The following is a 24,503-nucleotide window of genomic DNA, read 5'->3' as shown; positions in this document are numbered from 1 at the left end:
TTTAACCTTTTCATTGTACAAAAAACAAGCCAATAAATAAATGTAATAACTCGTATTCTTAAACTCTTCAGACGTCATACCTTCTAATTAATACAAGAAACATGTTACTATTCCCCAAATGTATCTCCAAGTGTTAAACCATTGAGTTAGAACAAAGGCATCGAATCCACAATACAACATTATGATGCCACCAATATAGTTATTCCCACAATAGCTTCTTAACAAATTTACATTTTCTTTACAAATTTACATTTTCTCTAAAACCTTACATTTAAAATATCTGTATAATATCTAAATTATTGTTATAATATTTTATATTTGTAATTTTATGTAAATATTATTTGTTTTATGTTGAGGACCCCTTCTGAAACAAGCTTTCGAGCTTAAAGGGTTATCCTCTGATATTCCATATTTTGTAACTTATTTTTCTTGTATTACTGTTGTGCAAATTGTTTGATCTGTCATTTTTTATATTTTTTATATGGATGGCAATAAATATTACAATTACAATTAACCCATGCATACAGTACATTACACTATAGTTTACTAAATAGTAATATTACATTTATGGTAGTTAAACTGTAGTACACCCCTTATCCTCTTACTGCAACTTAATAAATTTTCCTAATACAGTTTTAAAGACTTTGCCTATACTATTTCTATAGTCATTATTTTTGTAAAAAAAGAATGAAAAGTATGCAGTACAATATTATTTATTATTATATATATACTTGCACTGATGAAGGGCTAGTGTTGCCCGAAAGCTCTGCTAACTTTTCTGGCTGTTTACTTTATCGTTTTGATTTAGCTTTTCGCTTTTTTTTTTTTGTATCTCCATTGAGATCCAGCCACTGATACCCACAGCATTGTCATTTTTTTCAGTAATTTGCCTTTGGATTTATTATATATAATATATAAATAATAATTATCTATTCTAAAACCCAAATTACAAATTATTCATCATATTCATAAAGCAAATACACACATCCTATTTTCCTTGTAAATAACTGTATTATTATATAATGATCATTTTATAAATAGAGACCTTGAGAGCGAATCAACTGTATATTAATTAATTCATATTCAGGTTATATATTATGTATTATTGTTTTGCTTTGCACGTTAAATGTATTTTTTCCCCATAGGTTTATGGGATATTATCCTGCATCTCTTAATAGCTTTTTCATCTTAATATAATATTGTTCTTCTAATTCTTATTCCCTAATCTAATAAAACAAATGTGGTAATCTTTCACTGTTACACCTATGTTCTATTGTGACAAACCCGAACAGCAATTTTATTTTTCTTAATTCTGATTTGATTCTGATTTCGTTATTCACTCTAGATCTAGTTGCCATTCCAAATATCTTTCTCGTGCAACACTGTTGTTTATTAACCTAGGGTTACCACGATATAGAAATGGAACAACCTTGTTTAACTCTCTTGTAAAATTTCGAACACGAAATCCTTCCATATTGAATGCTTTTGATAAACTTGGAACCGTGTCCCTTAACGTTAAGTCATCAGTAGTTGCAAGAAACAGAATACGCAAGTAACGAAGGAAAAATTTACTGCTATCAAAGTAATCGTAAAGACACATTATGTTGCAAAACATATCATGTCGTCCTGTATCTTCGATCATTACAGCTGATAGTTCCATGTTTTTTGACATATTTAGATGCTGATTGATCATCAAATTTGCTTCTGGACAGATGGCTATCCAATTCATTGTTTCTGTAATGAGCACAGCGTCTTTGTTTGTTGTGCTCAGAAGAGGGCGCAATGTTGAAAGTAGTGTTTTAATACCTATATAATCTGCAATGTTAGAAGTTGTAATACGATCAAATTTAGGCTCAAAGTTTGGTTCATACTCTCTGTGGAGATCTGTACAATTTTTAAGCTCAATTATGCAGTCTATCCTTCCTGCCTGGAAAATTGATACAGCAGTTTTGATAACACTGGAGATGTATCGATGAAATACATCAACAATAGAATCTTGTTGAAAGTTCTTCTCTACAGGTATGCTATCCCAACCATTAAATGGCAAAGCATCTGATCGGATACAATAGGCAAAAGTAAATGTACTTGGTGCCGCTTGAGTGAGCAGTTGGCTGTCACCAATTACCATTGGACATCCGGTTAGGGTTGGGTTATCAAATTTTAAATGGCTTCTATGTACATTTTGTGGCAGAAACAGGCCATCACTATGATACTTGTTTGCAGAATTCCTGTATTTTGGTGGAATCTTCTGGATATATACAGACATACCTTCCGAACTTTCAGGATCTCTTTTGAACATTTCTGCTCTCTGTTTTGGTAAGTTAATATAATCAGTTTTTTCAATGTCACATTCCATTTCTCGCCATTTACCCCAGACCTCTTTCATCGTTTTTAAATCATCTTCCTCTAAAATAAGTTGACCACTTGTCTTTTCCTTCAGTGTTGCTTTTGTATGTTTGAGAAGTTCATCAAGGACTGACATAAGAAGCTGATAATCTGTTTTTGGAAGTTGTAGTGAGTACCAGATATTTGTGATTGATGTTTCAATAGATTTTCTGAAACTTTGAGTTATGATAATGTACAAGAAGAGTACATTTCTTGCCAAAACAAATGGATCAATGTCGTTCAGTGTAAACCCAACCTTACCAGTGAAGTTGTTTGGAAGTGATGCCGTTGTCAGTAACAGATTACGTAAATCACCAACTCCTGCAAGTAAGATGTTGTAATCTCTTGCCAATTCTGAATCTCTATCTTCTGCATCTGGTGCTGCTTCATTGAGGCCTAGTTTTAGTACATCCACAGCTAGAGTGTTGCCGATGTATTGTGGATAATCAGGCAATCTTTGCATTCCTTGGTGAAACTGAAATTGTAGTCTATAAGCGTTAGCTCTTTCTATCAACATCTTTCTGATTTGTTTGCATTCTCGTTTGTGTGATGACCAATGCTTCTCTTGACATTCACGTTTGCAATATGTGGCTTCTTTACAGGCAGTACACTTTAAGGAAAAAGTAACAGTTTTTATGTACAATTAGGTAATATTGCCACTTAGATTTTTTGTGAGATGGCCAATGCTTCTTTTGACATTCACGTTTGCAGTATGTGGTATCTTTGCAAGCATTAAACTGAAAAAGCGATCAATAGATGATATAAAAATATGACTATTCAACATGTCAGTTTTAGAAGAATTTTGTTTCTTATGAATAATACAAATGTCTGTGCAGTGAGTTTTTAGAAAACCTACAATCCAGCGGAATAAGACATTGTTTCTACTATAGTAAATGAAAAAAACTATACTACATTAATCAGAAAGAGAGAGAAATGTTTTCTTTTCAAATGATAACTTCTTACCACTTTGCATTTTGTCTTTGTGTGACAATATGCACACTCCTTGTTTTCATTCATCATGTCACATTCTGCTTTATGTCTCAACTTGTCACGCGCCATACACTGATTTCCACAATATTCTCCAATCTTACATTCACTGCATTTCTTTGTTGCTTTTTTCTTCTCACATCTCCAACATAATCCAGGTTCAACATCCATGTTTTTAACTAAATTTTATTCTGATTTGCTATCTGCAATTCTAAAGATTGCGTATGTGTAGTAAGTGTGTGGTAAGTTCTTGGTCTTAGTTTTTCTAAATATAAATATCTTGGAATTTCCAGATTGATGACATCATTGAAACAAAAAAAAAAGGAAAACAAGGTCAGTTGATAGCACATTCACCAACTGACTATTATTACAGTAGTTCTTTATTACAGGGAGAGTAAAGGATTTTTTTTTATTAATCTGTGTCACTCAATAGGGTTTGGTTCCACCATGTTACAAGGGATTCTGGTTTTAAAACATTTTACTTTAAAAAGTTAAATCATTATTCATTTTGGAAAATAAAATAGTTACTTAAAACAAACAGGCCTAATGTTTGATGTTATTCATCTTTGTTTTTTATGGTTTGGGGGATACAAGTTTAAGTTCAAGATCTTTATTGTGTTTTTACAAACAGGTATAAAAACAAAATCAGTTGCTGGTTATAAAACAGAATATCAATAAAAACATTTAAAAAGTTCAAGGCCTATAAAAAAAAAATTGTATACAAATATAAAAATGTATATTATAAAAACTGCTTTAGCATAAAAATCTGTGAAAAAGTTATATAAATACATCTTTTTTATGTCAAATTATAATATTGCATAGTAATTGTATGTAATGTATTTATCACTCTTTCTGGACTTATTAGTAGTAGTATAGGCCTATTTGATAGCCCTTATTTTTAAAAGGTTATGAGAGAAATATTTATTTTTAAAAAATAAAAAAAATATATCTTTTTCTAAATTATAGTAACTCAGTTGACTCCATTTGTCTTTTCCATTCAGTTTTTTTTATACTTTTATTCATTCTTATTTAATTTTTTTTTTTTAAGGTTTGCCTGCCCACAAGGCATTTTCCAGGGCATCACCTTCAAATTTCAAATTCTGTAGCATATCCATTAATATTTATTGACCAAACAATAGAATCATTCAATACAATTTTAACCTTAACATTGTAAAAAAAACAACTTAAAGTGCATAAATAAACGAGCCAATAAATAAGGTAATAACTCATATTCTTATACACTTCAGACTTCATCATCTAATTAATATAAGACACAAATGTATCTCCAAGTGTTAAACCATTGAGTTAGATCAAAGCCATCGAATCCACAATACATCATGATACCACCAATATAGTTATTCCCACAATAGCACCATAGCTTCTTAACCCATGCATACAGTACATTACACTATAGTTATATAGTAAACATTTATGGTACTTAAACTGTAGTACTCGCCTTATCCTCTTACTGCAACTTAATACATTTTCCTAATACAGTTTTAAAGACTTTGCCTATACTATTTCTAGTCATTATTTTTGTAAAAAAAGAATGAAATGTATGCAGTACAATATTATTTATATGATTTGATCAATTATCTAATCTAAAACCCAAATTACAAATTATTCATCATATTCATAAAGCAATACACACCTATTTTTCTTGTAAATAACTGTCAGTATAATGTATAATGAGCATTTTATAAATAGAGACCTTGAAAGCGAATCAACTTATCAATTAATTAATTAATATTCAGGTATTATTGTTTTGCTTTGCACGTTATTTGTATTTTTTCCCCATAGGTTCATGGGATATCCTGCATCTTAATAGCTTTTTCATCTTAATATAATATTGTTTACCTTCTAATTTCCTACTCTAATCAAACCAAATGTGGCAATCTTTTGCTACACCAATGTTCTATTGTGACAAATCCGTACAACAATTTTATTTTTCTTAATTCTGATTTGATTCTGATTTCGTTATTCACTCTAGATCTAGTTGCCATTCCAAATATCTTTCTCGTGCAACACTGTTGTTTATTAACCTAGGGTTACCACGATATAGAAATGGAACAACCTTGTTTAACTCATTTGTGAAATTTCGAAGACGAAATCCTTCCATATTGAATGCTTTTGATAAACTTGGAACCGTGTCCCTTAACGTTAAGTCATCAGTAGTTGCAAGAAACAGAATACGCAAGTAACGAAGGAAAAATTTACTGCTATCAAAGTAATCGTAAAGACACATTATGTTCCCAAACATATCATGTCGTCCTGTATCTTTGATCATTATAGCTGACAGTTCCATGTTTTTTGGCATAGTTAGGTGCTGATTGATCATCAAATTTGCTTCTGGACAGATGCCTATCCAATTCATTGTTTCTGTAATGAGCACAGCATGTTTGTTTGTTGTGCTCAGAAGAGGGCGCAATGTTGAAAGTAGTACTTTAATGCCTATGTAGTCTGCAATGTTGGAAGTTGTAATACGATCAAATTTAGGCTCAAAGTTTGGTTCATAATCTCTATGAAGATCTTTACAGTTTTTGAGCTTGATTATGCATTGTATCCTTCCTGCATGGAAAATTGATACAGCAGATTTGATAACACTGGAGATGTATCGATGAAATATTTCAACAATAGAATCTTGTTGAAAGTTCTTCACTACCGGTATGCCATCCCAACCAACAAATGGCATCGCATCTGACCGGATACAATAGACAAAAGTATATGAAATTGGTGATAATACAGTGTGCATTTGGCTGTCTCCAATTACCATTGGACGTCCGGTTAGGGTTGGGTTATCAACTTTTTTGCTTCTGTGTACATTTTGTGGCAGAAACAGACCATCTCTGAAATACTTACTTGCAGAGTTCCTATATCTTATTGGAATCTTCTGCTTATATTCAGACATACCTTCAGAACTTTGAGGATCTCTTTTGAACATTTCTGCTCTCTGTTGTGATAAATTAATCGAATCTGGTTTTGCAGTGTCACATTCCATTTCTCTCCATTTACCCCAGACTTCTTTCATCATTTTGAAATCATCTTCCTCTAAAATAAGTTGACTACTTGTCTTTTCCTTCAGTGTTGCTTTTGTATGTTTGAGAAGTTCATCAAGGATTGACATAAGAAGCTGATAATCTGTTTTTGGAAGTTGTAGTGAGTACCAGATATTTGTGATTGATGTTTCAATAGATTTTTTGGAACTTTGAGTTATGATAATGTACAAGAAGAGTACATTTCTTGCCAAAACAAATGGATCAACGTCATTCAGTGTAAACCCGACCTTACCAGTGAAGTTGCTTGGAAGTGATGCCGTTGTCAGTAAAAGATTACGTAAATCTCCAACTCCTGCAAGTAAGATGTTGTAATCTCTTGCCAATTCTGAATCTCTACCTTCTGCGTCTGGTGCTGCTTCATTGCAGCCTAGTTTCAGTACATCTACAGCTAGAGTGTTGCCGATGTATTGTGGATAATCAACCAATCGTTGCACTTCTTGTGTAAAGTTTTGTCGTACGTACGTATGTACGTATTTGCTCTTTCTATCAACATCTTTCTGATTTGTTTGCATTCTTGTTTGTGAGATGGCCAATGCTTCTCTTGACATTCACGTTTGCAATATGTGGCTTCTTTACAGGCAGTACACTTTAAGAAAAAAGTAACAGTTGTTATGTACAATTATGTATTACTACCACTTATATATTACCAAACCCCATTAATAATTGTATGTAACATATAAGCTACAAAATTGCAAAAAACCGTGCAAACCTCCAAAAAGCATTAATCCCCATCGAACAAACATAAAAGTGATTGAATCGTGCCGTGTACGACTCTCCTTGGATGTCAATTAAATGGGTTTTGTTTAGACAATTTTTTCTAGTACTGTATTTATTGAGTAGCCTATAGCTAAGGGTATCTTTCTTGGGTGACCAGATTTGCGTCTAAAACATGAAAATACAAGAAACATTTCCCTCAGCATCACAGCCGACTTTAATCGAAAGTGACCTTAGCAAAATGTTAATGGTCTTTACCCACTTCAAACTGTTTGGCACGATGATATACTAGCGATCAGCAGATGCCTGTTGTTGCGCCAGGATTTGCCTGATGGAAGGGTCGAAGGCCATACTGGCGCCACCACTGGCAGATGCATGTGCTTTTTTATCAAATTAACTTTGGTTATTTTGTACGGAGCATCATTAACTGACGAATGTTACCACCAAAAAATAACCCTCTAGATTTAGTTGAGTAAAGATGTTGAGTAAAACTAGCCTAAGCCTAGCACTCAATCAAGATGATTTTGATTAAATAAGATATGACTCCATACAAGTACCTAAAAAAAGCAATTCAATTCAACTTAACTTTATTTAACCACAGAGGCCCAGATCAACACATGGTTGTTCTTCCCTTTGATTCCAGCTGGCCTATAATTTGAACATGTTAACTATAATATAAATAATAATCACCGTTGATTGGCAAGGGATAGAAATTAAATAAAAATGTTTTACCACTTTGCATTTTGTCTTTGTGTGACAATATGCACACTCCTTGTTTTCATTCAGCATGTCACATTCTGCTTTATGTCTCAGCTTGTCACGTTCCATACACTGATTTCCACAATATTCTCCAATCTTACATTCACTGCATTTCTTTGTTGCTTTTCCCTTCTCACATCTCCAACATATTCCAGGTTCTACATCCATGTTTTTACCCAAGTTTGATCTGATATCTGCAAAGATTCTATGTATGTAGCCTATACTGTTTACAGTGTGCAATATGGCTATACAGTATTATGTGTATCCAAATATAGATATTTTGGAATTTCCAGGTTTCCATCTGTGATGACATCGTGGACATATAAATTACAAGACTCACAACTGTTTTTTGCTAACTAATTGATCTTTAGCCAATCAGAGACATGTCCATCACTGATATTTAGTATTGTTAAAAATTAATCTCTAATTAACAAAAGTGCAAAATTAACAATTAACAACTAGTTTTCTGGTCTAATAGCAATATTAATTGACCCAAGAATTCAACTTATAAATTATACAAATTTCAATGACGATTATATAGTGAGCTAGACTATTGAAAAACTTAAAGATGTATTGTCTTTAATATCTTTGATATTTTTAGTTTTAAGTTTTAATTTAAGTTTTTATTATGGTATAAAATTTAAAAACCAGCAGCCAAAAAAATTACAATTATACGTATAACAATATAAGTCAAAAATACAAAATATGTAAAAATTAAGCTGATTGGAATTGCCCATATGTATATAATAAAGAACAAAAGTAATTTTTTTTTTAAATTATCATTATAAACATATTAACTTTTCCTTGAGCATACAGTGTTTTAAAGTTTTTTTTCTAGAAAGGTATTCTAGTTTAAAAGGATGTAGACAGGTAATCCACATGTTTTCCTGGTGGATACACGGATACTAGGTTAATCCTACTTTACGTCAAGCCCGGATGATTGTATAATGATACCATGCCGTTCCCATATAAACAGTTCAATGCTCCCGGCTATTAATTCACTCCTTACAAGGTTGTTTGGGGCAAATCGTTGAACCTCAATTCGTCAATATTTAATTATCTCACTCAACTTAATTAGTAAACAGGGTTACAATTAGGTGGCTAAAATCAGTGACGAACATGAACCAACTTTATATACCATCGAGTAAAAATTCCAGAAGAAACTCATGATTTGCCAAATTTTGCACTTACATAAATTTATATATAGATTACTTCAATCATAGATCTTTTACAGTAGTTATATCATTGCGAAATAAGGTTGTATCTATAAAAACATAACAATATATTAACTGAATAAAACCCCAGTAATTTGAGGTACATTAAACCATGGAAAATAATGTCTCCATGCTTAAACCTAGACTTTGTAAAAACTCACTCATTAACAGTATGTGTGCAGCCATTTTCACTTTTTCCCCGGACACTAACAACAGGATCAACCATTAAACTAACTAACCTATGTTTTGTAATTCCAGACCAAATTTTATTATTAATTATACATTTTGATCACCATCATTATATAAACTTTTATACAGTATATAATCAAATAAATATTCTTCTTTTTCTTATTTTTACTTGTTATCTTTTTGGTTGATGTAATTTTGTATATACTGTAATCAGGGAAGAATGAGAATGTAATTTCACTCTTTCCTGCTGCAATGTAAATAATTATGTTATGGTATATATAACATAATTATTTATGTAAAGTAAATAAACAATATACTGTATACTGCATACTTGAATACATTTTTAATTTGTCAAAAAACATAACAAAAGACAAATCAGGTAAAAAATGACGAAGACAAAAAGGAACTCTTCTGAAGCCTAAAAGATATTGTTACATAAAGTAGAGAGGGGCTAAAACTCATATAAAATCACAAAAACCAGTATAATATGTAGTCGAAAGCAGGCTTTAAACAATGGGCTTTATTTTTAAAAAACTCAATATTTTGTTCTTGTAGGTACAACAAAGTGGAGATCATCCACCAACATGCTGTAATTTCCCAGTTGCTGTGTCTGGTGATTCCATGTATGTCTTCTCAGGTCAAAGTGGAGCAAAGATCACAAACAGTCTATATCAGTTCTATTTCAAGGAAAGAAGGTAAATTCATTGTTTTTTTTTTCTTTTTTCTTCTTGATGATGCAACAGAGATAGTTTGTATTGTGAAGTTTGTTTTGGAGGAATGAGTGGTCAAGCATTTAAGACAGTGGAATAGCCTTATTGCAATGTTAATGTATTTATATTGCGCTTTTAACAATCAAACAGATTCATATTGTCCCAAAATGCTTAATTACAAACTAAAAAGATGGGTTTTAAAAGAGTTCAATAGAATGTGCATTTTCAAGTGTTCACACTCTCTCAATGGTTCGGATGGCAGAACTAGCCTGGCATCCATACCTCAAGACCACTTGCGCTGATGGCTACGGTTGGATTTGCAAGTGATTCAGTTCATTTTGGTGTCCCTGCCTCAGTCTTTAGTTTTGTTTTGCTTTTCTTTTTGTTTCATTTATGTTGTGTAATAGTGAAAACATTTTCTTCTGGTTTCGATTAGTATATTTATACTATAGTTCATTGATTGACTTGAAATGTAAGTTAAATTTAATACTTGTTTACAATCAATAAACTACATATCAATATGTTCTGTAATGTTGGTAAATTATGTGATTGGTAAATAATAATTGTTTTTTTTATTTAAGATGGAGGAAAATACCTTCAGACCACATCTTGAAAGGAGCACCAGCTGCACCTCAACGGCGATACGGACACATTATGGTAGCCCACGATAGACACTTGTATGTGTTTGGTGGGGCAGCTGATAACACACAGCCTAGTGAATTGTCCTGGTAAGGTCACTACGTAGGTGACGTAGTTTGGTCTACGGTCGGCGCAAATCAAAAGCTTCCTAATATTTGTCCATATATAGGAAAATTTAATTCAGTTGAAATGTTATATTCTTAGACATCATAGCATAGAGACATAGCATTGCGCTACATAAAACCCATTTGGTAATCCACCCATTTATACAATGCCCAGACATCCTGTCAGCCTCTGTAATGATGGCCTATATAATGCCCATTACAGCAGTCCCAAGGCACCCATGTTAGTGTTCATAATGACAGCTACTCTAATATTATAAGTGCAAATGACAAGATGTGTGACTTCCTGTTTGAAACATTATCATTCAGATACTGTAAAGTCCATTGTATAAGATAAACTAATTAAAACCTGGGTAATTGGGTTAATAGGCAATTAATGGCAACTCAATAGAGTTTAAGATTATCATTAATTAATTATAATCAATATTGTTATGTTCAGTTCATTTGGCTGATCAGAGAAAAGTGAACTTCCCTGGGCAGATATACACATTATTGTAAGCAATGATGTGAATTTTCACTCTTTCCTGATTGTAAGAATTTTTCAGTGGAATTAATATTGATATAAATTAAGTAAAAAGAAGTCAGCAATATATAATCGTTAATGTGTGTGTTTTTTTTTTTATAGTTATGACATGGATTCTGAGACATGGGAGGTTATTACACCATCGTCTGACAGTCAGGTACAGTAACTGTAATTCTCTTTAGAAAGGTGTTCCTTACCTTTTCCTATTCCATATAGTTTTCGATCGTACTTATTTACCTCCGCATGTGTCTGTCTGTTTGTTAGCAGGATTACTCAAAAACTTATTGCAAGATCCGTACCAAAATACAGATAGATATGTGATCAAGGACCACTCCATTAAATTTTGGAGGAAATCCGGACCAGGGTCCCAATTCTGGACCACTTTTTTGTATTATTTTCATACCTGTTACCTGAAAATATTGTTAGTTGAAAGGCTGGTTGCATAACCATTACACCAAATTCGCATACAAATGTTGTAGTGAAATTATCACACACAGCATTAAGACACAAGTTTAATTCGGTGAAATCTTATGTAGGAGCATTTTACAGTAGGTGGAATTATGCACTCTCTGAGTGCCATTCTAGTTTCAAAAGTAATACTTTTATATTTTATTTGTAATGTGTAGAAGCCAAGTGGGCGTGTCTTCCATGCAGCCAGTGTCATATGTAATGCACTGTACGTGTTTGGAGGCACTGTTGATAATAATGTCAGGAGTGCTGAGATGTACAGGTTTCAGGTTTGTTGAATATCTTATAAGTTTTAGTTTGTTTTTACTTTTAAATAATTCACTGCTAGTACAGCCTCTGATACTCTTTATAATGTGGAGTATATCTAGCCTAAATTTTGGTGTAGAGGGTTCTCAACAACCACACAGGCCCAATTATAATACTATTTTGCTAACAAAATCAAATACAGTGCTAATTAATTTTCAAAAATAGAGATAATTTCTTTAAAACTTATGAGCTATAGGGGGCTCACTGTACTAATGTGTGTTTACCTTAACTAGTCTAGCAAATTATCTCCACTGAAAGGCAAATATGAATCTCAATGTGCCCCCCCCCCCAAAAAAAATTACCAGAAAAGTACTGTTAATTTTGCTTTTTTTTCCAGTTTGCTTCACGTCCTAGATGTACATTAAAAGAGGATTTTGGAAAGTTGTTGCTGAGTCAGCAGTTCACTGACATTGAATTCATAGTTGGTGAGGTAAGAATAACAGATTTAATTAACATGCTCACATTTGTAGCACTTATTTTTGTATAATCCTCTTTGCCAGAATACCAAGATGGAACACCCTGTTGAGAAATTAAACAATTTCTTACTACCTAGCCTACCAACCTCACCCATGCTTCTTTTTACTTACTTGTTCAACAGGAAGCCGTCTCTTTTCCAAGCCATGCTGCCATCATTGCTGCTCGTTGTCATTACTTGAAGAATAAAATGGAACAGGCTACAGAAATGCAGAACCAACTAGCAGAGAAGGTACGTGCTACTTATCAATAACAAATCTTTTCTAGTTGTAAAAGTCTGAAGCTCTGTCTACACAATCAAATTAGTTTGACAAAAGAGTGTGATGTGTCAAATATGGTAGTGATATGCCCAAATATGGTAGTGATATGACATCATCACCATATATGGACACAACACATTCTTTTTCTTGTCACATACAGTCTGATGGTGTAGACAGCTTAACAGTAGCCGTTTTTTCAATGTTTAATGTCTCTCTATTGTTATGTCTACAAAAGATGCATGATCAATAGAAATTATAATATCCAGATTTATAAAGGACCCACTAAGCGCTTGACACTTGACATCGGTCATTTCTTGATCAAACACATATGGAAACAACTCCCAGAATGCAGCTAGTACTCCGCGCAAAGTTGTGTCTTACTAGGTACCCATTTGTACACCTGGTTGGAGAGGAGGAAAACATAAGTAAGTGTCTTATTGCCCAAGGATACAGGCAGTGCGACGAGCGTTGGATTCGTACCCACGATCTCGCTATCACACACTGGACCACACGCCTTACGTTTTGCCTGCTTCTGGCCTTTAAACAGAAACAGATTTTTTAAACGGTAAATGTTTGTTTGATGTAGGCTGCAGAAGATGAAGCCGCAGCTGCGCCTACCACTGGAGATGAGAAACAAGAGACTGGTGCCATTAAGAAGGTACCTAAGAAGCTACTACAAGTCACTATTCCAAATGCTAAAGCTGAAGCCTTCAAACTCACCCTCTGGTTCATCTACACAGACAAGGTTGACCGCAAGCCAGAAGGTTTGTTTAAACTTAAACAATTATTGTAATTATCGAGTTGAGTGGCCATGCCATAAAAAAAGAAAGTTCAAAAGTATAAAGCTAAAGTTTTATAGTACATTAGCTACGACTGCAGTTGGTGCAACTTTTCTTACTTCTTTTGATTAATAGAAGACAGATATGTTTGGTCTTGGCAATTGCTATAACTTTTGTCAAATTATGACATTATTTATCTACATTGTATAGTTGGATTAGTTCAATATTAGAAGAAGAATTAGATCAATAAATTAAATAAATTGTGACAGAAAAATTAAGTTATGTTGTAGACTTTAACTTGTAAAATTTCCCAATGAAGGAAGACAATTTGGCACATAAATAAACAAATAATTTGTTTTTAAGGATTTGAAGACAAGCCCACTTTATTTGTTTTACTAATAATGGATGTGTATAAGTTGGCTTTAGAGGTAAGTTTACATTTCCAAGCCCATCTCATAATATGAGGTTTGGGCAACAAGTTTTGCATGGCCTTGCATTTCAACATTTGATTCAAAATGAAGTGAAGTAATAAATAGTAGATCCCCATCCCCAAACTTTAATACACATGTTCGTGGAATGCAAAGTAATTGATATCATGTGAAGGAAAATACAAGTTATTATTGAAGAACAACAGTTTAAAAGAAAAGTGACTTTATATAAAGAAAGGATATGTTTTTGTATTGAAAATCATAGAAATAATAATGCAATTAATAACTTAATACTGATTGTAATTAGCTGACAATTAAGGGTTGTTGTATTGAAGGTGGAAAGAGTTACTATTCTAAGTTATATCATTCATTTCTTACACACTTTCAGTTTAACCTACCAAGACTGGAGCAGATGTGTATACAGTATCTAGAGGTGTCGATAGGCTTAGACAATGTACTGTCTGTCTTACAGTATTCACATCAGTTACAGCTGGACTATATCAAAGTAAGAGAATTGTTTGATGAAGATTGGATATCATTTGAGGGGCAAGAGTTAAAGAATTAAGTGCAATTCTAAGATTTATGTTTCAACCTCTATTTTATTGTCATGTTTCACTATTCAGTCCGTTTCACTATTTACTTAAAAAAACAAAAAACTGAAAATTGAGGAGACCAGGGTCAACCTAAGTGAACTAAATCACTGTAGCTGTACTGGTTGATCCAACATCAAATCAATTTACACCCTAAAACATCCCAGAAACAGTGGAAAAAATTGGTCGAAAAATAAAATGTGACTGTGAATCAAAATAAAACTTATGTTAATGAGAAGGTCTAAAATTAGAGAAGCACCATGTGCAAACACCTGGTACTGGTAATGAAAATCACATCTATTTGCTATTGTAGTGAAAATGAATATAAGGGTAGCACAGATTTTTTCTTTTCGCAAAATATAATCAATAGTTGCATGAATAGATTTGCTTGTGGAAATAGGCTTAATAGACTTTAGGGTAATTTAACATGACACAAATCCCTAAAATACTATAAGATTTGGGCCCTAAGATTGTATCTGGCACTTCAAGATTTGCTCATATTACATATTATATAAACTTCACTAGCTTCCAATTAAACAACAAATTATTTTTAAACTAATGTTGTCACCATCATATATCCAATTTCATTATACGTAGATCTCAGTTTGCAAAAGATCTCTTAGGTCGATCACTAATCCATCTGCACTTTTTGTTCCACCCAGCTACCTTAAGACCTATAGTGATCGAGCTTTTGCAGTTGCAGCTCCTTAAACTGTGGAATCATCTTCCTGATCCTATTAAAAATGCATCCTCTATCATAGTTTTCAAAACACTCTTAAAAACCCATCTTTTTTCTTTGTAATTTCTTTCTGTTTTTTTCTCTCTGCGCTTTGGGACAATTTTTTGATTGTATAAGCGCTATATAAATCGAACAACATTACTGTAGCAGGTTGTCCCACTCCTCAATACATCTAATAGTAATATATCTTTTTTTTTCATTGCAGGAGTTTTGTTTATTTTTTGTTACAAAGGAAAGCAATTACAATTCGATTGTAATGAGTCGTGAGTTTGAACAACTCTCTCAACCAATTATGGTTCTTGTTGTCCGACGCAAACAGCAATCAGTTACTAAGAGGATCCTGGAAAAACAGGAGTTTGACAACAATAGTAAGTCTGTTAATATTTTGGTCAATTAACGTTTTATATTCTCACATATCCTAAGTTGTACACTGTAAATTTGCCAGATACAAATTGAGTGGTAAGATTAAAATCGTTTAAATGCTGAATATGTTCACACCTGACTTGAATCTCGACCATAATGTTTAAGACAGTGGAACTGTAATAATGAATAGCCATGATATTGGCACGGGTTCGAAGCTCACTCGCTCTGGTAGTAGAACGAGTCTTCTGAGATCAAAATGCACGGCAATGTTTCAACATACATGTGGAGCGCCGTGAAAACAAAACATTGACGTTCAATTTGAATTTTGTCGTAACAGATGTGAAAAACCTTAAGTCCACTGCACCATGAGCTACATTAATATTGTTGGAATGGCGCTATACAAATTAAAATCATTAATCCTTCAAAAAAAATCTGAAGGAGCATTGCTTTAAACTGCATTCTGTCTCTGTTGTATAGGTATGAGTTCTATAGCCCATGATATGATGACTTTTATGAAGACCGGTAAAGATTACTGTGACATCACACTGATGCTGGATAATAAGACAGCATTCAAGGCTCACAAGGCAATACTGGCAGCAAGAAGTAGCTTCTTTGAGGCTATGTTTAGGTCATTTATGCCGGAGGATGGTAAGGTCAAGGTAGGTTGTAGGGTTTTCTGTGAATTTTGAGAATTATGTAACAAACATTTGACTTGTCGTAATTGCAAAGTCGCAATATAAAAAAATAAAAAACATTAGTCAAATGAGATATATAATTCATAGCTTTATAACTTATTGTCATTAGTTCATGACTGATTTGTTCGATGATTGTCATAGTGGTAAAACAAGTCACAAGGTCTGCACTTTAAGTCAACTACATCAACCCATTCGTCGTATTTAAAACCAGAAAAAAACAATTCTGACGACTGATGAGGCCTGAGCTCCGATTTCGGGTGCCTTTTATCAAAGAACTTATAACACAAGAATCTCCTGTTCTTCAATTTGCATTCAAAACACAGTATCGGAAGTACAGGGTTGAAAGGTCAAACTGGACGACGCCATTTCACAGCATGGAGCAGCGCTCTCCAAACTAGGAAGTCAAAACTATTAATTCCTATAGAGGGCTTAGTCAACCCTTCTACAGATTTTGACTTTCTAATTTGATGGGGGCATGCTACTCCATGGCTCACAATGGCGCCACCCAATAGGTCTATTCTATCCTACAAAGCCTTTCGAAATTGTTACGCGCTTTGGACGAACAGGAGATTCTTGTGTTATAAGTTCTTTGATCAACCATAAAATATAAATAAACATAGTCGTAGGTTAATTATGCTAAAATGAATTAAATAAATCATATTAATATATTAAAATAATGTATATTTTTCTTTGTAGATGACCATTGGTGAGACAACTCCAACACCACAAGCTCTGGAATCTCTACTGGATTACATCTATCACGGCTGTGTCACAATGCCTCCAGAAAACTCTCTGTATCCTTTCATTCTAATGCCATTACTATCTTATTACATCTTAAGCTTGTTATCCACTAGGCGAATTTGTTTATGCGGATCAAAAGCATCAGCTTATACTCATGCATATTCATAATTTAAACTTCCAAATCCCTGTTTATGATAAATTCTAGTTTTTCACTTCAGCAAAATTATTAGTTTGAATTGTTTCTACTTTTGCAAAGCAAAAAATTGCAGCTATACACTCTTGTTGTGGAAGAGGTAACATGTTTTTTTTCTCTACAAAAACATTGGATTTGCACCACTAAATTTGTCTAGTGGAAAACATGGCTTTGATATGTAATAAATTTAGATAAAGGCAAGAGTTGTGCATGAATGAATGCATTCAACAAACTAAAGCATGTGACACAATTATTGAATAACCCTGAAAATGTGTGCAAGCTAAAATTGTAATTCATTTCATCATTGTTGTAATGTAAAGAGATGATTTAACATTGCATCCTTTTAGAACATTTTCAACAAAAATGTATCTGTGATCAGATATCTAAAATAAAAAACTGACCAATCCGATTTCAAACAGCTTTTAACAATACAATACAAGGTTCAACCCTTTTTGGCATTGTTTCATTATTGTTTTAGTTGTTTATACTGATGAGTCACCACATTATAGTAACTCATTGTTTATAATAATTGCTTCCTTGAAAATATAATTTACAATGCATAGCTAATTGGCCATTCTTGAAGCTTTTGTTTTCTGTATTGTTGTATCTTAACTTAATATCACAAAAATCAAAAGGCAAATTACTGAAAAAATTCTGTGGGTATCAGTGGCTGGATGAAGACATGAATAAAAACAAGCAAAAAGCTAAATCAAAACATTAAAAGTAAAACAGCCAGAAAGAAATTGCAGAAATTGACTAACCTTCCTCAGTGGATTTTCTTTCTTATTTCCCACAATATAATATCTTATTCTTATTACAGATATATTTTGAATCTCGACAATGTTCTAAATTCACTACAGGAAAAAAAAATCAGTTTGTCCATATATGGTTTTCATATTTTGTAGTTACCACCATACTCTTTTTCTTTGTACAAATCAGTGCATCTTAGGTAATGAAATAAAGTATTGATTCCTTAATTCCATTTCACACAGCTATTTGTTTTCAGCTCCATACTACTTTGGATTTACTAACACCCGTTTACAAGCATTCTGCAAGGAGAACTTAGAGATGAACATCTCAGAACTAAATGTCGTTCAAATATTAGAAGCTGCTGATAAAATTGCAGCAAAAGATATGAAAGATCATGCACTAAAACTCATTGTTAGGAACTTTACAAAGGTAAACTGTGTTTCAGATAATTTCTGTCCCACTTGAGAACAACTTGGTCCATTTTTTATAAGTATTGGGTATTAATTTCTATCCACTGAAACTTTTTTCTCCTCCTGAAACAATTTTTTTTAAATAATTCTGAATGCATTCTAAAACGAAAGCTAAGCTGTTTGTGTCCATTCCTGCCCCCTTGAAGCTGTTATAGCTTTAAGGTGAGATACTAAGAAATAATAAGTATTTTACTTAAGTATATTTAAAGAATCTTTAAATTGAACATGTATTTTAGCCTAATACAACCAATGGTGTTTGCATCCATTAATCCATGCTTAAAACTTATTTCTAATATTTCCAGTGTACTACGTATGTTAGGACAGGTACGGTGTGTGAAAATAATTTTGTGAAACTTGTTATTTTAGGTTGCCAAGTCTCCCCGAATGAAGGATCTTAACCGAGCACTACTGCTTGATATCATCGACTCATTAGCTAAGCACATGGACATGATCAAACAAAGTAAAAAGAGTGGTCATGATGGCTTTGGATGGGACTGCGGACGAAGTGACCGCTATGGCAGCTTTCAAGACTACTGACCACTAAGGAGGCTTCTAGAACTGTGGAAAATTGCAACTGAGTGGTCTTGATTTGGCTGGGATATTGAACAATTGACCATTACTGTGTGAAGCACTACTGTCTGTCAGCAGTATTATTTCAGTTTTAATTATGGTGCTTACGACTATAAATGACCACAGTATTGTTTGTGTTCATTGTTATCTTGGCTGGGCAATCATTCTGCTTGCCCACTATACATACATTCTAGAAGCATGTCATTGTGGTCTTCAATGTGCTTGTCCACTCTGTAGAACTACATATCCCAGAACATTAATGTCAATATGTCAGTCAATGAAACAGTGGGCAATATGACTATATACCATGGAAGGTACCTACTATACAGAGATTCAGGTCAATGGTCACTATAGGGCAATCTCAACTGTTATACTTGCCCACTAATACAGGTCTTTTTAGAAGTACATTTTGGAGTGGTTATTATGGCCTAGACAGTTGCCAACTATTGTTTCTAGTAATCGTGTTGGCTTCATTTGGAACAGTGTGGACAAACATACACACTAAAAATGTGTAGAACATCAGTAGAGGTCATCGTCACTTTATACATACTAGAAGTGGAGAGACTCAATGCCAGTTACACTGTAGACAGCTGACCATTCAGTGGATAAAAGGTTCAGATAGCCTGTGTGTTACTTGGACAGTAGATTTTCTGACCAATAAACAGCATGGAACCATTTTTATATGACAACATATCTACTCACTCTATCTATTCCACCAGTATAATAATATTGTCTTGACTTGATTGGTTCTTTATACAATTCTCAAACTAACTAGTGTAACCCTCCCCACAAAGTGTTTCATTCATATCATGTCATTTTAATTTGTAAATATTTTGTAATATTTAATTTCATTGCTTTCAAAATTTGAGAATTGAGCAATTTTATTTTCGCTATAGCCGTGCAATATTATTCAATTTGATTTTTTTTTTTGTAAATTTTTAACTGTTTAAACAAACAACTCAACTGTAACATGTTTTTTAGTATAAATCGGTGTTTAAAAAGCAAAGCAACAAAATGTTTGGTTGAATGAAAAAGCATTCCAATTGCTAATTTATTTTTATGTGATAATGTCAGCCAAATACAGTAACAATAAAGACTGTACTGTACACAACTTTATTTCTGTGAGTCATTCTACTGTTTAACTTTGTGAGGTAATTTCCCGCATGATCGTAATCAAAACGGTACTGGGTTTGGTCTACTAGCGTTCCTGCTCCCAACTCGTCATCCATTCTTATAAGCCTTGATTAAGTAAGCCTACCTGGTGGTGACCATAGAACGGTCCCGAGATAACGACTATACTTCGACTTTAGTCGATAGAAGATTGAAATATTGTTAGAGATAGAGTATATACGATGTTTGATTATGTGTAGATGTGTGATTTGTTCTATTATTCGATGTATCTGTGAGTCATTCTACTGTTTAACTTTTTAGAATCATGCACAGCTAGTTTATGTTCGAGTAATGATACTGTAGCAGCTTTTGGGAGTCGCAAAGCACAGATTAACAATCATACGAATGTTTTGTTGACAAATTACCATTATTAGTGCTTGATTGAATACACGCATGCTCATAGACAGATCCAAGGTGCCCCCCTCCCCCTACAAAAAATGCAATAGATAAAAGTTAATTAGAATGTTTAGGGCTTCATTCCACCCATTTAAAAATCCTGGATCCACCACTGCTTATTTGCTTAAGACTGTAAATTGCTAAAGTTAAAAGAACATAATCTTCTTATTTTTATCAACGTTATTACATCAAACCAAGTCAAATTGTAACCACCTTTGGAGCCAAAACAGGTGCTATTCACATCAACAAATGCTGTTTTTTTAAACAATGCTGTTTTTTTCTAAAACTACATGGCGATTCCAGCTCACGGGAGGTATGACATGCCATGTGTGCCAAAATCATTGTCTAGAATGACTTAATAGACCAGTCATTAAAGAGGTGTGAAAAATAATAGTGTACAGAAACCTTATTTATATAACTATTTTATTACAAATATTTGCATTTAACATCTAAGTTTGGTCTCTTTGATAAATTCAAACCATCATATAAAATATTGCAATTACTTCAGTCAATGACATTTCAGGTATTGTACATTATAGCATTCTTGGAAAGCTATCCCCAAGTCAGTAGTTAATTATTATCTTTTTAAGAATGTTAGTATTCTGGTCAAAAGTATTTTTGTCTTTAAAATAAGGCTGTGTTCGGACGTAAAATCAGTTACATGTGTAACTTTACACGTGTAAACTAACAACAAATACCCAGCAGGGTCATATTTCATGCATCTCTACACTATTAAGGTCAAATTCCTCCTTATCTTGCGGTTAATCAGCTTGCGGTTTAAGGTGTAATTGAAAAATCCACCTCAGGTGGATTTTTGAAACAGCAAGTTTATCTCAAAATTTACACCACACGCGACCATTACACGTGTAAATTTGTTCCATCCAAACAGGCTCTAAGAAATATATGAATAAATATGTATACATGTACAGGCCTACCTTTACTAAGTTTTATAATACTGTATGCTTATAATATGTGTCTAAAAAAATTAATGCATATTATAAGCATACAGTATTATAATACTAGTAAAGTTAAGCCTGCGGTCAGTGGCGTAAGGGCTATGAGTTCTAATTGAACTCAGGGGCCACAGAGCATGTTCAGTCCAATCTTCCAGCATTGGACGGCCCCTTAGCAATGCTAAACTAAGGGCCTTTGCCCACTGTGTTAATTATACAGTACAGTACAGTACAAAAATATATCTTACAACCAACTATTAAATTTCTTGGAAGTGTCCATAACATTTCATTTTCACTATCAGTATTAGCTAGATAAACTTTAAACTATCTTGCATAAACTATATTTTGTATTAATTATATTATTTCCTGATGTTTTGATCAATATACTTTGATCGTCTAATAGATATATTATTTATTATATGAATCAAATGTCAATGCCCAGGCCTTAAGCTGAGGTGTAAAACAGTTAATGAACAGCACACACTAGGGAGTGTGGTTTTCAAAAAGGGCGTCATTCACCGGCCTAGCAACGCAGACAACTCTAAAATGTTATTTACGTATACCAAGATCCTATGTTGTCCAGTCAACTTAGTAAAGCTCTATCTACACTATCAAACTATAATGTGATGTGCCAAAATGGTAGCGATATGTGTCCATATATGGGCACATCACATTTTTTGTCCATAACGTTAGATAGTATAGACAGAGCTTTATAGTAAATCTAATATTTTAAATACCCATATCACTATTTATTTCTTCAATTTAATACTATTCTTAAGTTCTTTCTACACTATCCAACTTTATGTGACAACAAAATGTGATGTTCCCATATTATATGGACACGATGACATCATATCACTGCCATATTTGGGCACATCACACTAGTTTGATAGTGTAGACAGAGCTTTAGACAATCAAATCACTGTTCTACTGTAAACCATTTTACCATAATATTCAATTATTTTATTTTACGGCGTAAATAATCAACATCGTTTTCAGTCCGGGACATTGCTCGACTTGTTCACAAGGATTCGAACCTCTGCTGCTGCCATTTTAGAACCATAATGACCCGCCCAGAACTGCGAGTCTTTTCCTCGGTGTACAAAACGAATGAAGCGAACTCCGTTTCCATAGTTTTTGAATGTATAATTTGCCTTGAAGAAAAAAAAAACAAACATATAATATGGAACTATACATTCTAGAAGAAATATTTTAATGACCTTTATAAACAGTAAACACAAATAAGTATATACAGTAACTTGAATAAATGCAGTAGTTTACCTGTTTCCATTCGTTGTCCGACCACTGTGGAATAAGATCAGATTTAAAGAGGTATTCTTTAATTGGTTCCTTTTCCAACTCTCCTAAAAGTTGCACGTGTAATTCATAGTAACATCCACAATCAAACCGCTCAGTATACCTAGTACAATAAAAACAATTATTTTGAATGACTCCACCGAACTTTTGAGTTAAAATAACGATTGTGAGGCATTTGATAAATAGGCAAACTGCCTTAAAATGTTTTGACATATTCTCATCATCAGAACAGAAAACAACGCCTAGAGTACTTATATACCAATATAGGACAGGTTGTATGTAAATGAGGAAGTAAAATTATTTTTGCAGAAACTACTCAGTTCAGGCAAAATGGGTGCGACATGGTCACACCTAAAGGTAAGTCACATTTTTTGACACATGGGTGCGTCATGGTATTCATAAGGTATGATGCACATCGGACAAATGACGCACCACTCCCAGGGGTCGTATAGTGGGTTATACAATTGAAAAGTGCATTACCATTCCGATACATATATCTCGGGTTGTAATTCGTCAATCAGTTTCGGAGAGCAGCCTTCTTCTTCAAGGTCAATTATCTGCTCCATCTCCCCCCATCCATACGAGGTTGCAAAATTAGCTGTACAATCATTGACAACTTTTAATAACTCATCTGGTTTATCTTTGGCACCAACTGATGTTTTTTCTACTCTCACTCCATTGCCACCGTTACTATTGATTTTCCATTTATGCTTAAGTCCATCTGTAGTGTAAAGAAATTATGTTCTATTATCAATTATCATCCACAGGCCGCAAGATTATGGATAGATAACTGGGTAATTTCATGCACGCCATTCGGGTGTACAAAATTCCCAGGCAGACATAGGTTTAGCGACTTTTCTCTTATTTCGATTTAAAATCTAATAAAAAATGCCTAAATGGTATACTATTGCGGTCTGCTTAAAGTTGTTGTGGAAACCATTGCGATCCGACTTGAGGGTTGGTTCATGAAAATATTAATATTTCAGTTTAAATTTGTCCGGCATCTATTATACAAATATCTTGTGCAGCTATCTATTTTGCACCGCTACAACCATTTAGCCTAGCCTAGCCCAACACATGATATTTGAAGATTTATTAAATATAAATAATAGGCCCTATCTATTAATGTTACCTGCACCGCTTGGGTTGTGAATCAAATTTCTAGAGTACGGTTTCAAATAATATAAAGTCCTCCAGCTGACATGATCTATAGGCAAATACAATGCTGTAACTTCAGATAAAATGGGGAAATCTTTAAAGCATTTCTCCTTCCAGAAGGTGGCCGACGATACTATATTCAACCACCGATGACAAACTAAAATACAGTTTTTGAGGTATTTATCGGGAATTAAAGACAAAATAAAGGTCAACATCTCATCTGGTAGATTATTTATTTCAGTTTCTTCGATATCGATTTCCTCAAGGTTTAAGCCAAGCACAGGTTTTTGCGGAGAATTCATAACGAGGTAGACTTAGCCTAGGCCTAGGCTCTGCTATAGGGGCACATCAGCAAATTGTGATGGGCGATAAATAGGCCAGAGAC

General features: G+C 33.5%; 3 protein-coding genes and 1 pseudogene across 4 annotated transcripts in view; 1 reads left to right on the top strand and 3 right to left on the bottom strand.

Moving 5' to 3' along the window:
* The window catches only part of LOC144835077 (leucine-zipper-like transcriptional regulator 1), a 55,836-nt gene extending 35,596 nt beyond the window's left edge, over nt 1-20,240 (top strand). The window contains exons 9-22 of the mRNA XM_078690101.1: nt 9,860-9,999; nt 10,596-10,742; nt 11,401-11,455; nt 11,925-12,035; nt 12,410-12,502; nt 12,671-12,778; nt 13,393-13,570; nt 13,949-14,013; nt 14,402-14,518; nt 15,548-15,710; nt 16,183-16,364; nt 17,097-17,194; nt 18,327-18,513; nt 18,921-20,240. Of these exons, the coding sequence (XP_078546227.1) occupies nt 9,860-9,999; nt 10,596-10,742; nt 11,401-11,455; nt 11,925-12,035; nt 12,410-12,502; nt 12,671-12,778; nt 13,393-13,570; nt 13,949-14,013; nt 14,402-14,518; nt 15,548-15,710; nt 16,183-16,364; nt 17,097-17,194; nt 18,327-18,513; nt 18,921-19,091 (1,815 nt within the window). The 3' untranslated portion in view covers nt 19,092-20,240. The remainder of the gene's footprint in view (nt 1-9,859; nt 10,000-10,595; nt 10,743-11,400; nt 11,456-11,924; nt 12,036-12,409; nt 12,503-12,670; nt 12,779-13,392; nt 13,571-13,948; nt 14,014-14,401; nt 14,519-15,547; nt 15,711-16,182; nt 16,365-17,096; nt 17,195-18,326; nt 18,514-18,920) is intronic.
* Nucleotides 1,131-8,119, bottom strand: LOC144835097 (uncharacterized; annotated as a pseudogene). The gene is made up of 3 exons (XR_013611043.1): nt 7,875-8,119; nt 6,151-7,014; nt 1,131-2,133 (listed from the first exon to the last, which is right to left on the bottom strand). The product of XR_013611043.1 is annotated as an uncharacterized LOC144835097 (transcript).
* On the bottom strand, nt 2,141-3,599 carry LOC144835146 (uncharacterized; the record flags this gene model as incomplete). Its single annotated transcript, XM_078690202.1, has 2 exons — nt 3,349-3,599; nt 2,141-2,995 (listed from the first exon to the last, which is right to left on the bottom strand). Coding segments are annotated over exons 1-2 (1,050 nt in total), but the record flags the coding sequence as incomplete, so codon positions are not given.
* Nucleotides 20,241-22,460: 2,220 nt separating the features above from the next.
* Nucleotides 22,461-24,480, bottom strand: LOC144835161 (F-box only protein 6-like). The gene is made up of 4 exons (XM_078690221.1): nt 24,093-24,480; nt 23,441-23,681; nt 22,925-23,063; nt 22,461-22,797 (listed from the first exon to the last, which is right to left on the bottom strand). The coding sequence occupies exons 1-4, from the start codon at nt 24,418-24,420 to the stop codon at nt 22,639-22,641; spliced, it is 867 nt and encodes a 288-aa protein (XP_078546347.1). The 5' UTR covers nt 24,421-24,480; the 3' UTR covers nt 22,461-22,638.
* Nucleotides 24,481-24,503: the final 23 nt, after the last annotated feature.

This window comes from Antedon bifida, chromosome 2 (assembly GCF_963402885.1).
Source record: "Antedon bifida chromosome 2, ecAntBifi1.1, whole genome shotgun sequence".
In the NCBI taxonomy this organism is placed as follows: Eukaryota; Metazoa; Echinodermata; class Crinoidea; order Comatulida; family Antedonidae; genus Antedon; species Antedon bifida.
The sequence above is the reverse complement of the archived record's forward strand: the minus strand, read 5'-3'. Positions and strand labels throughout refer to the sequence as shown.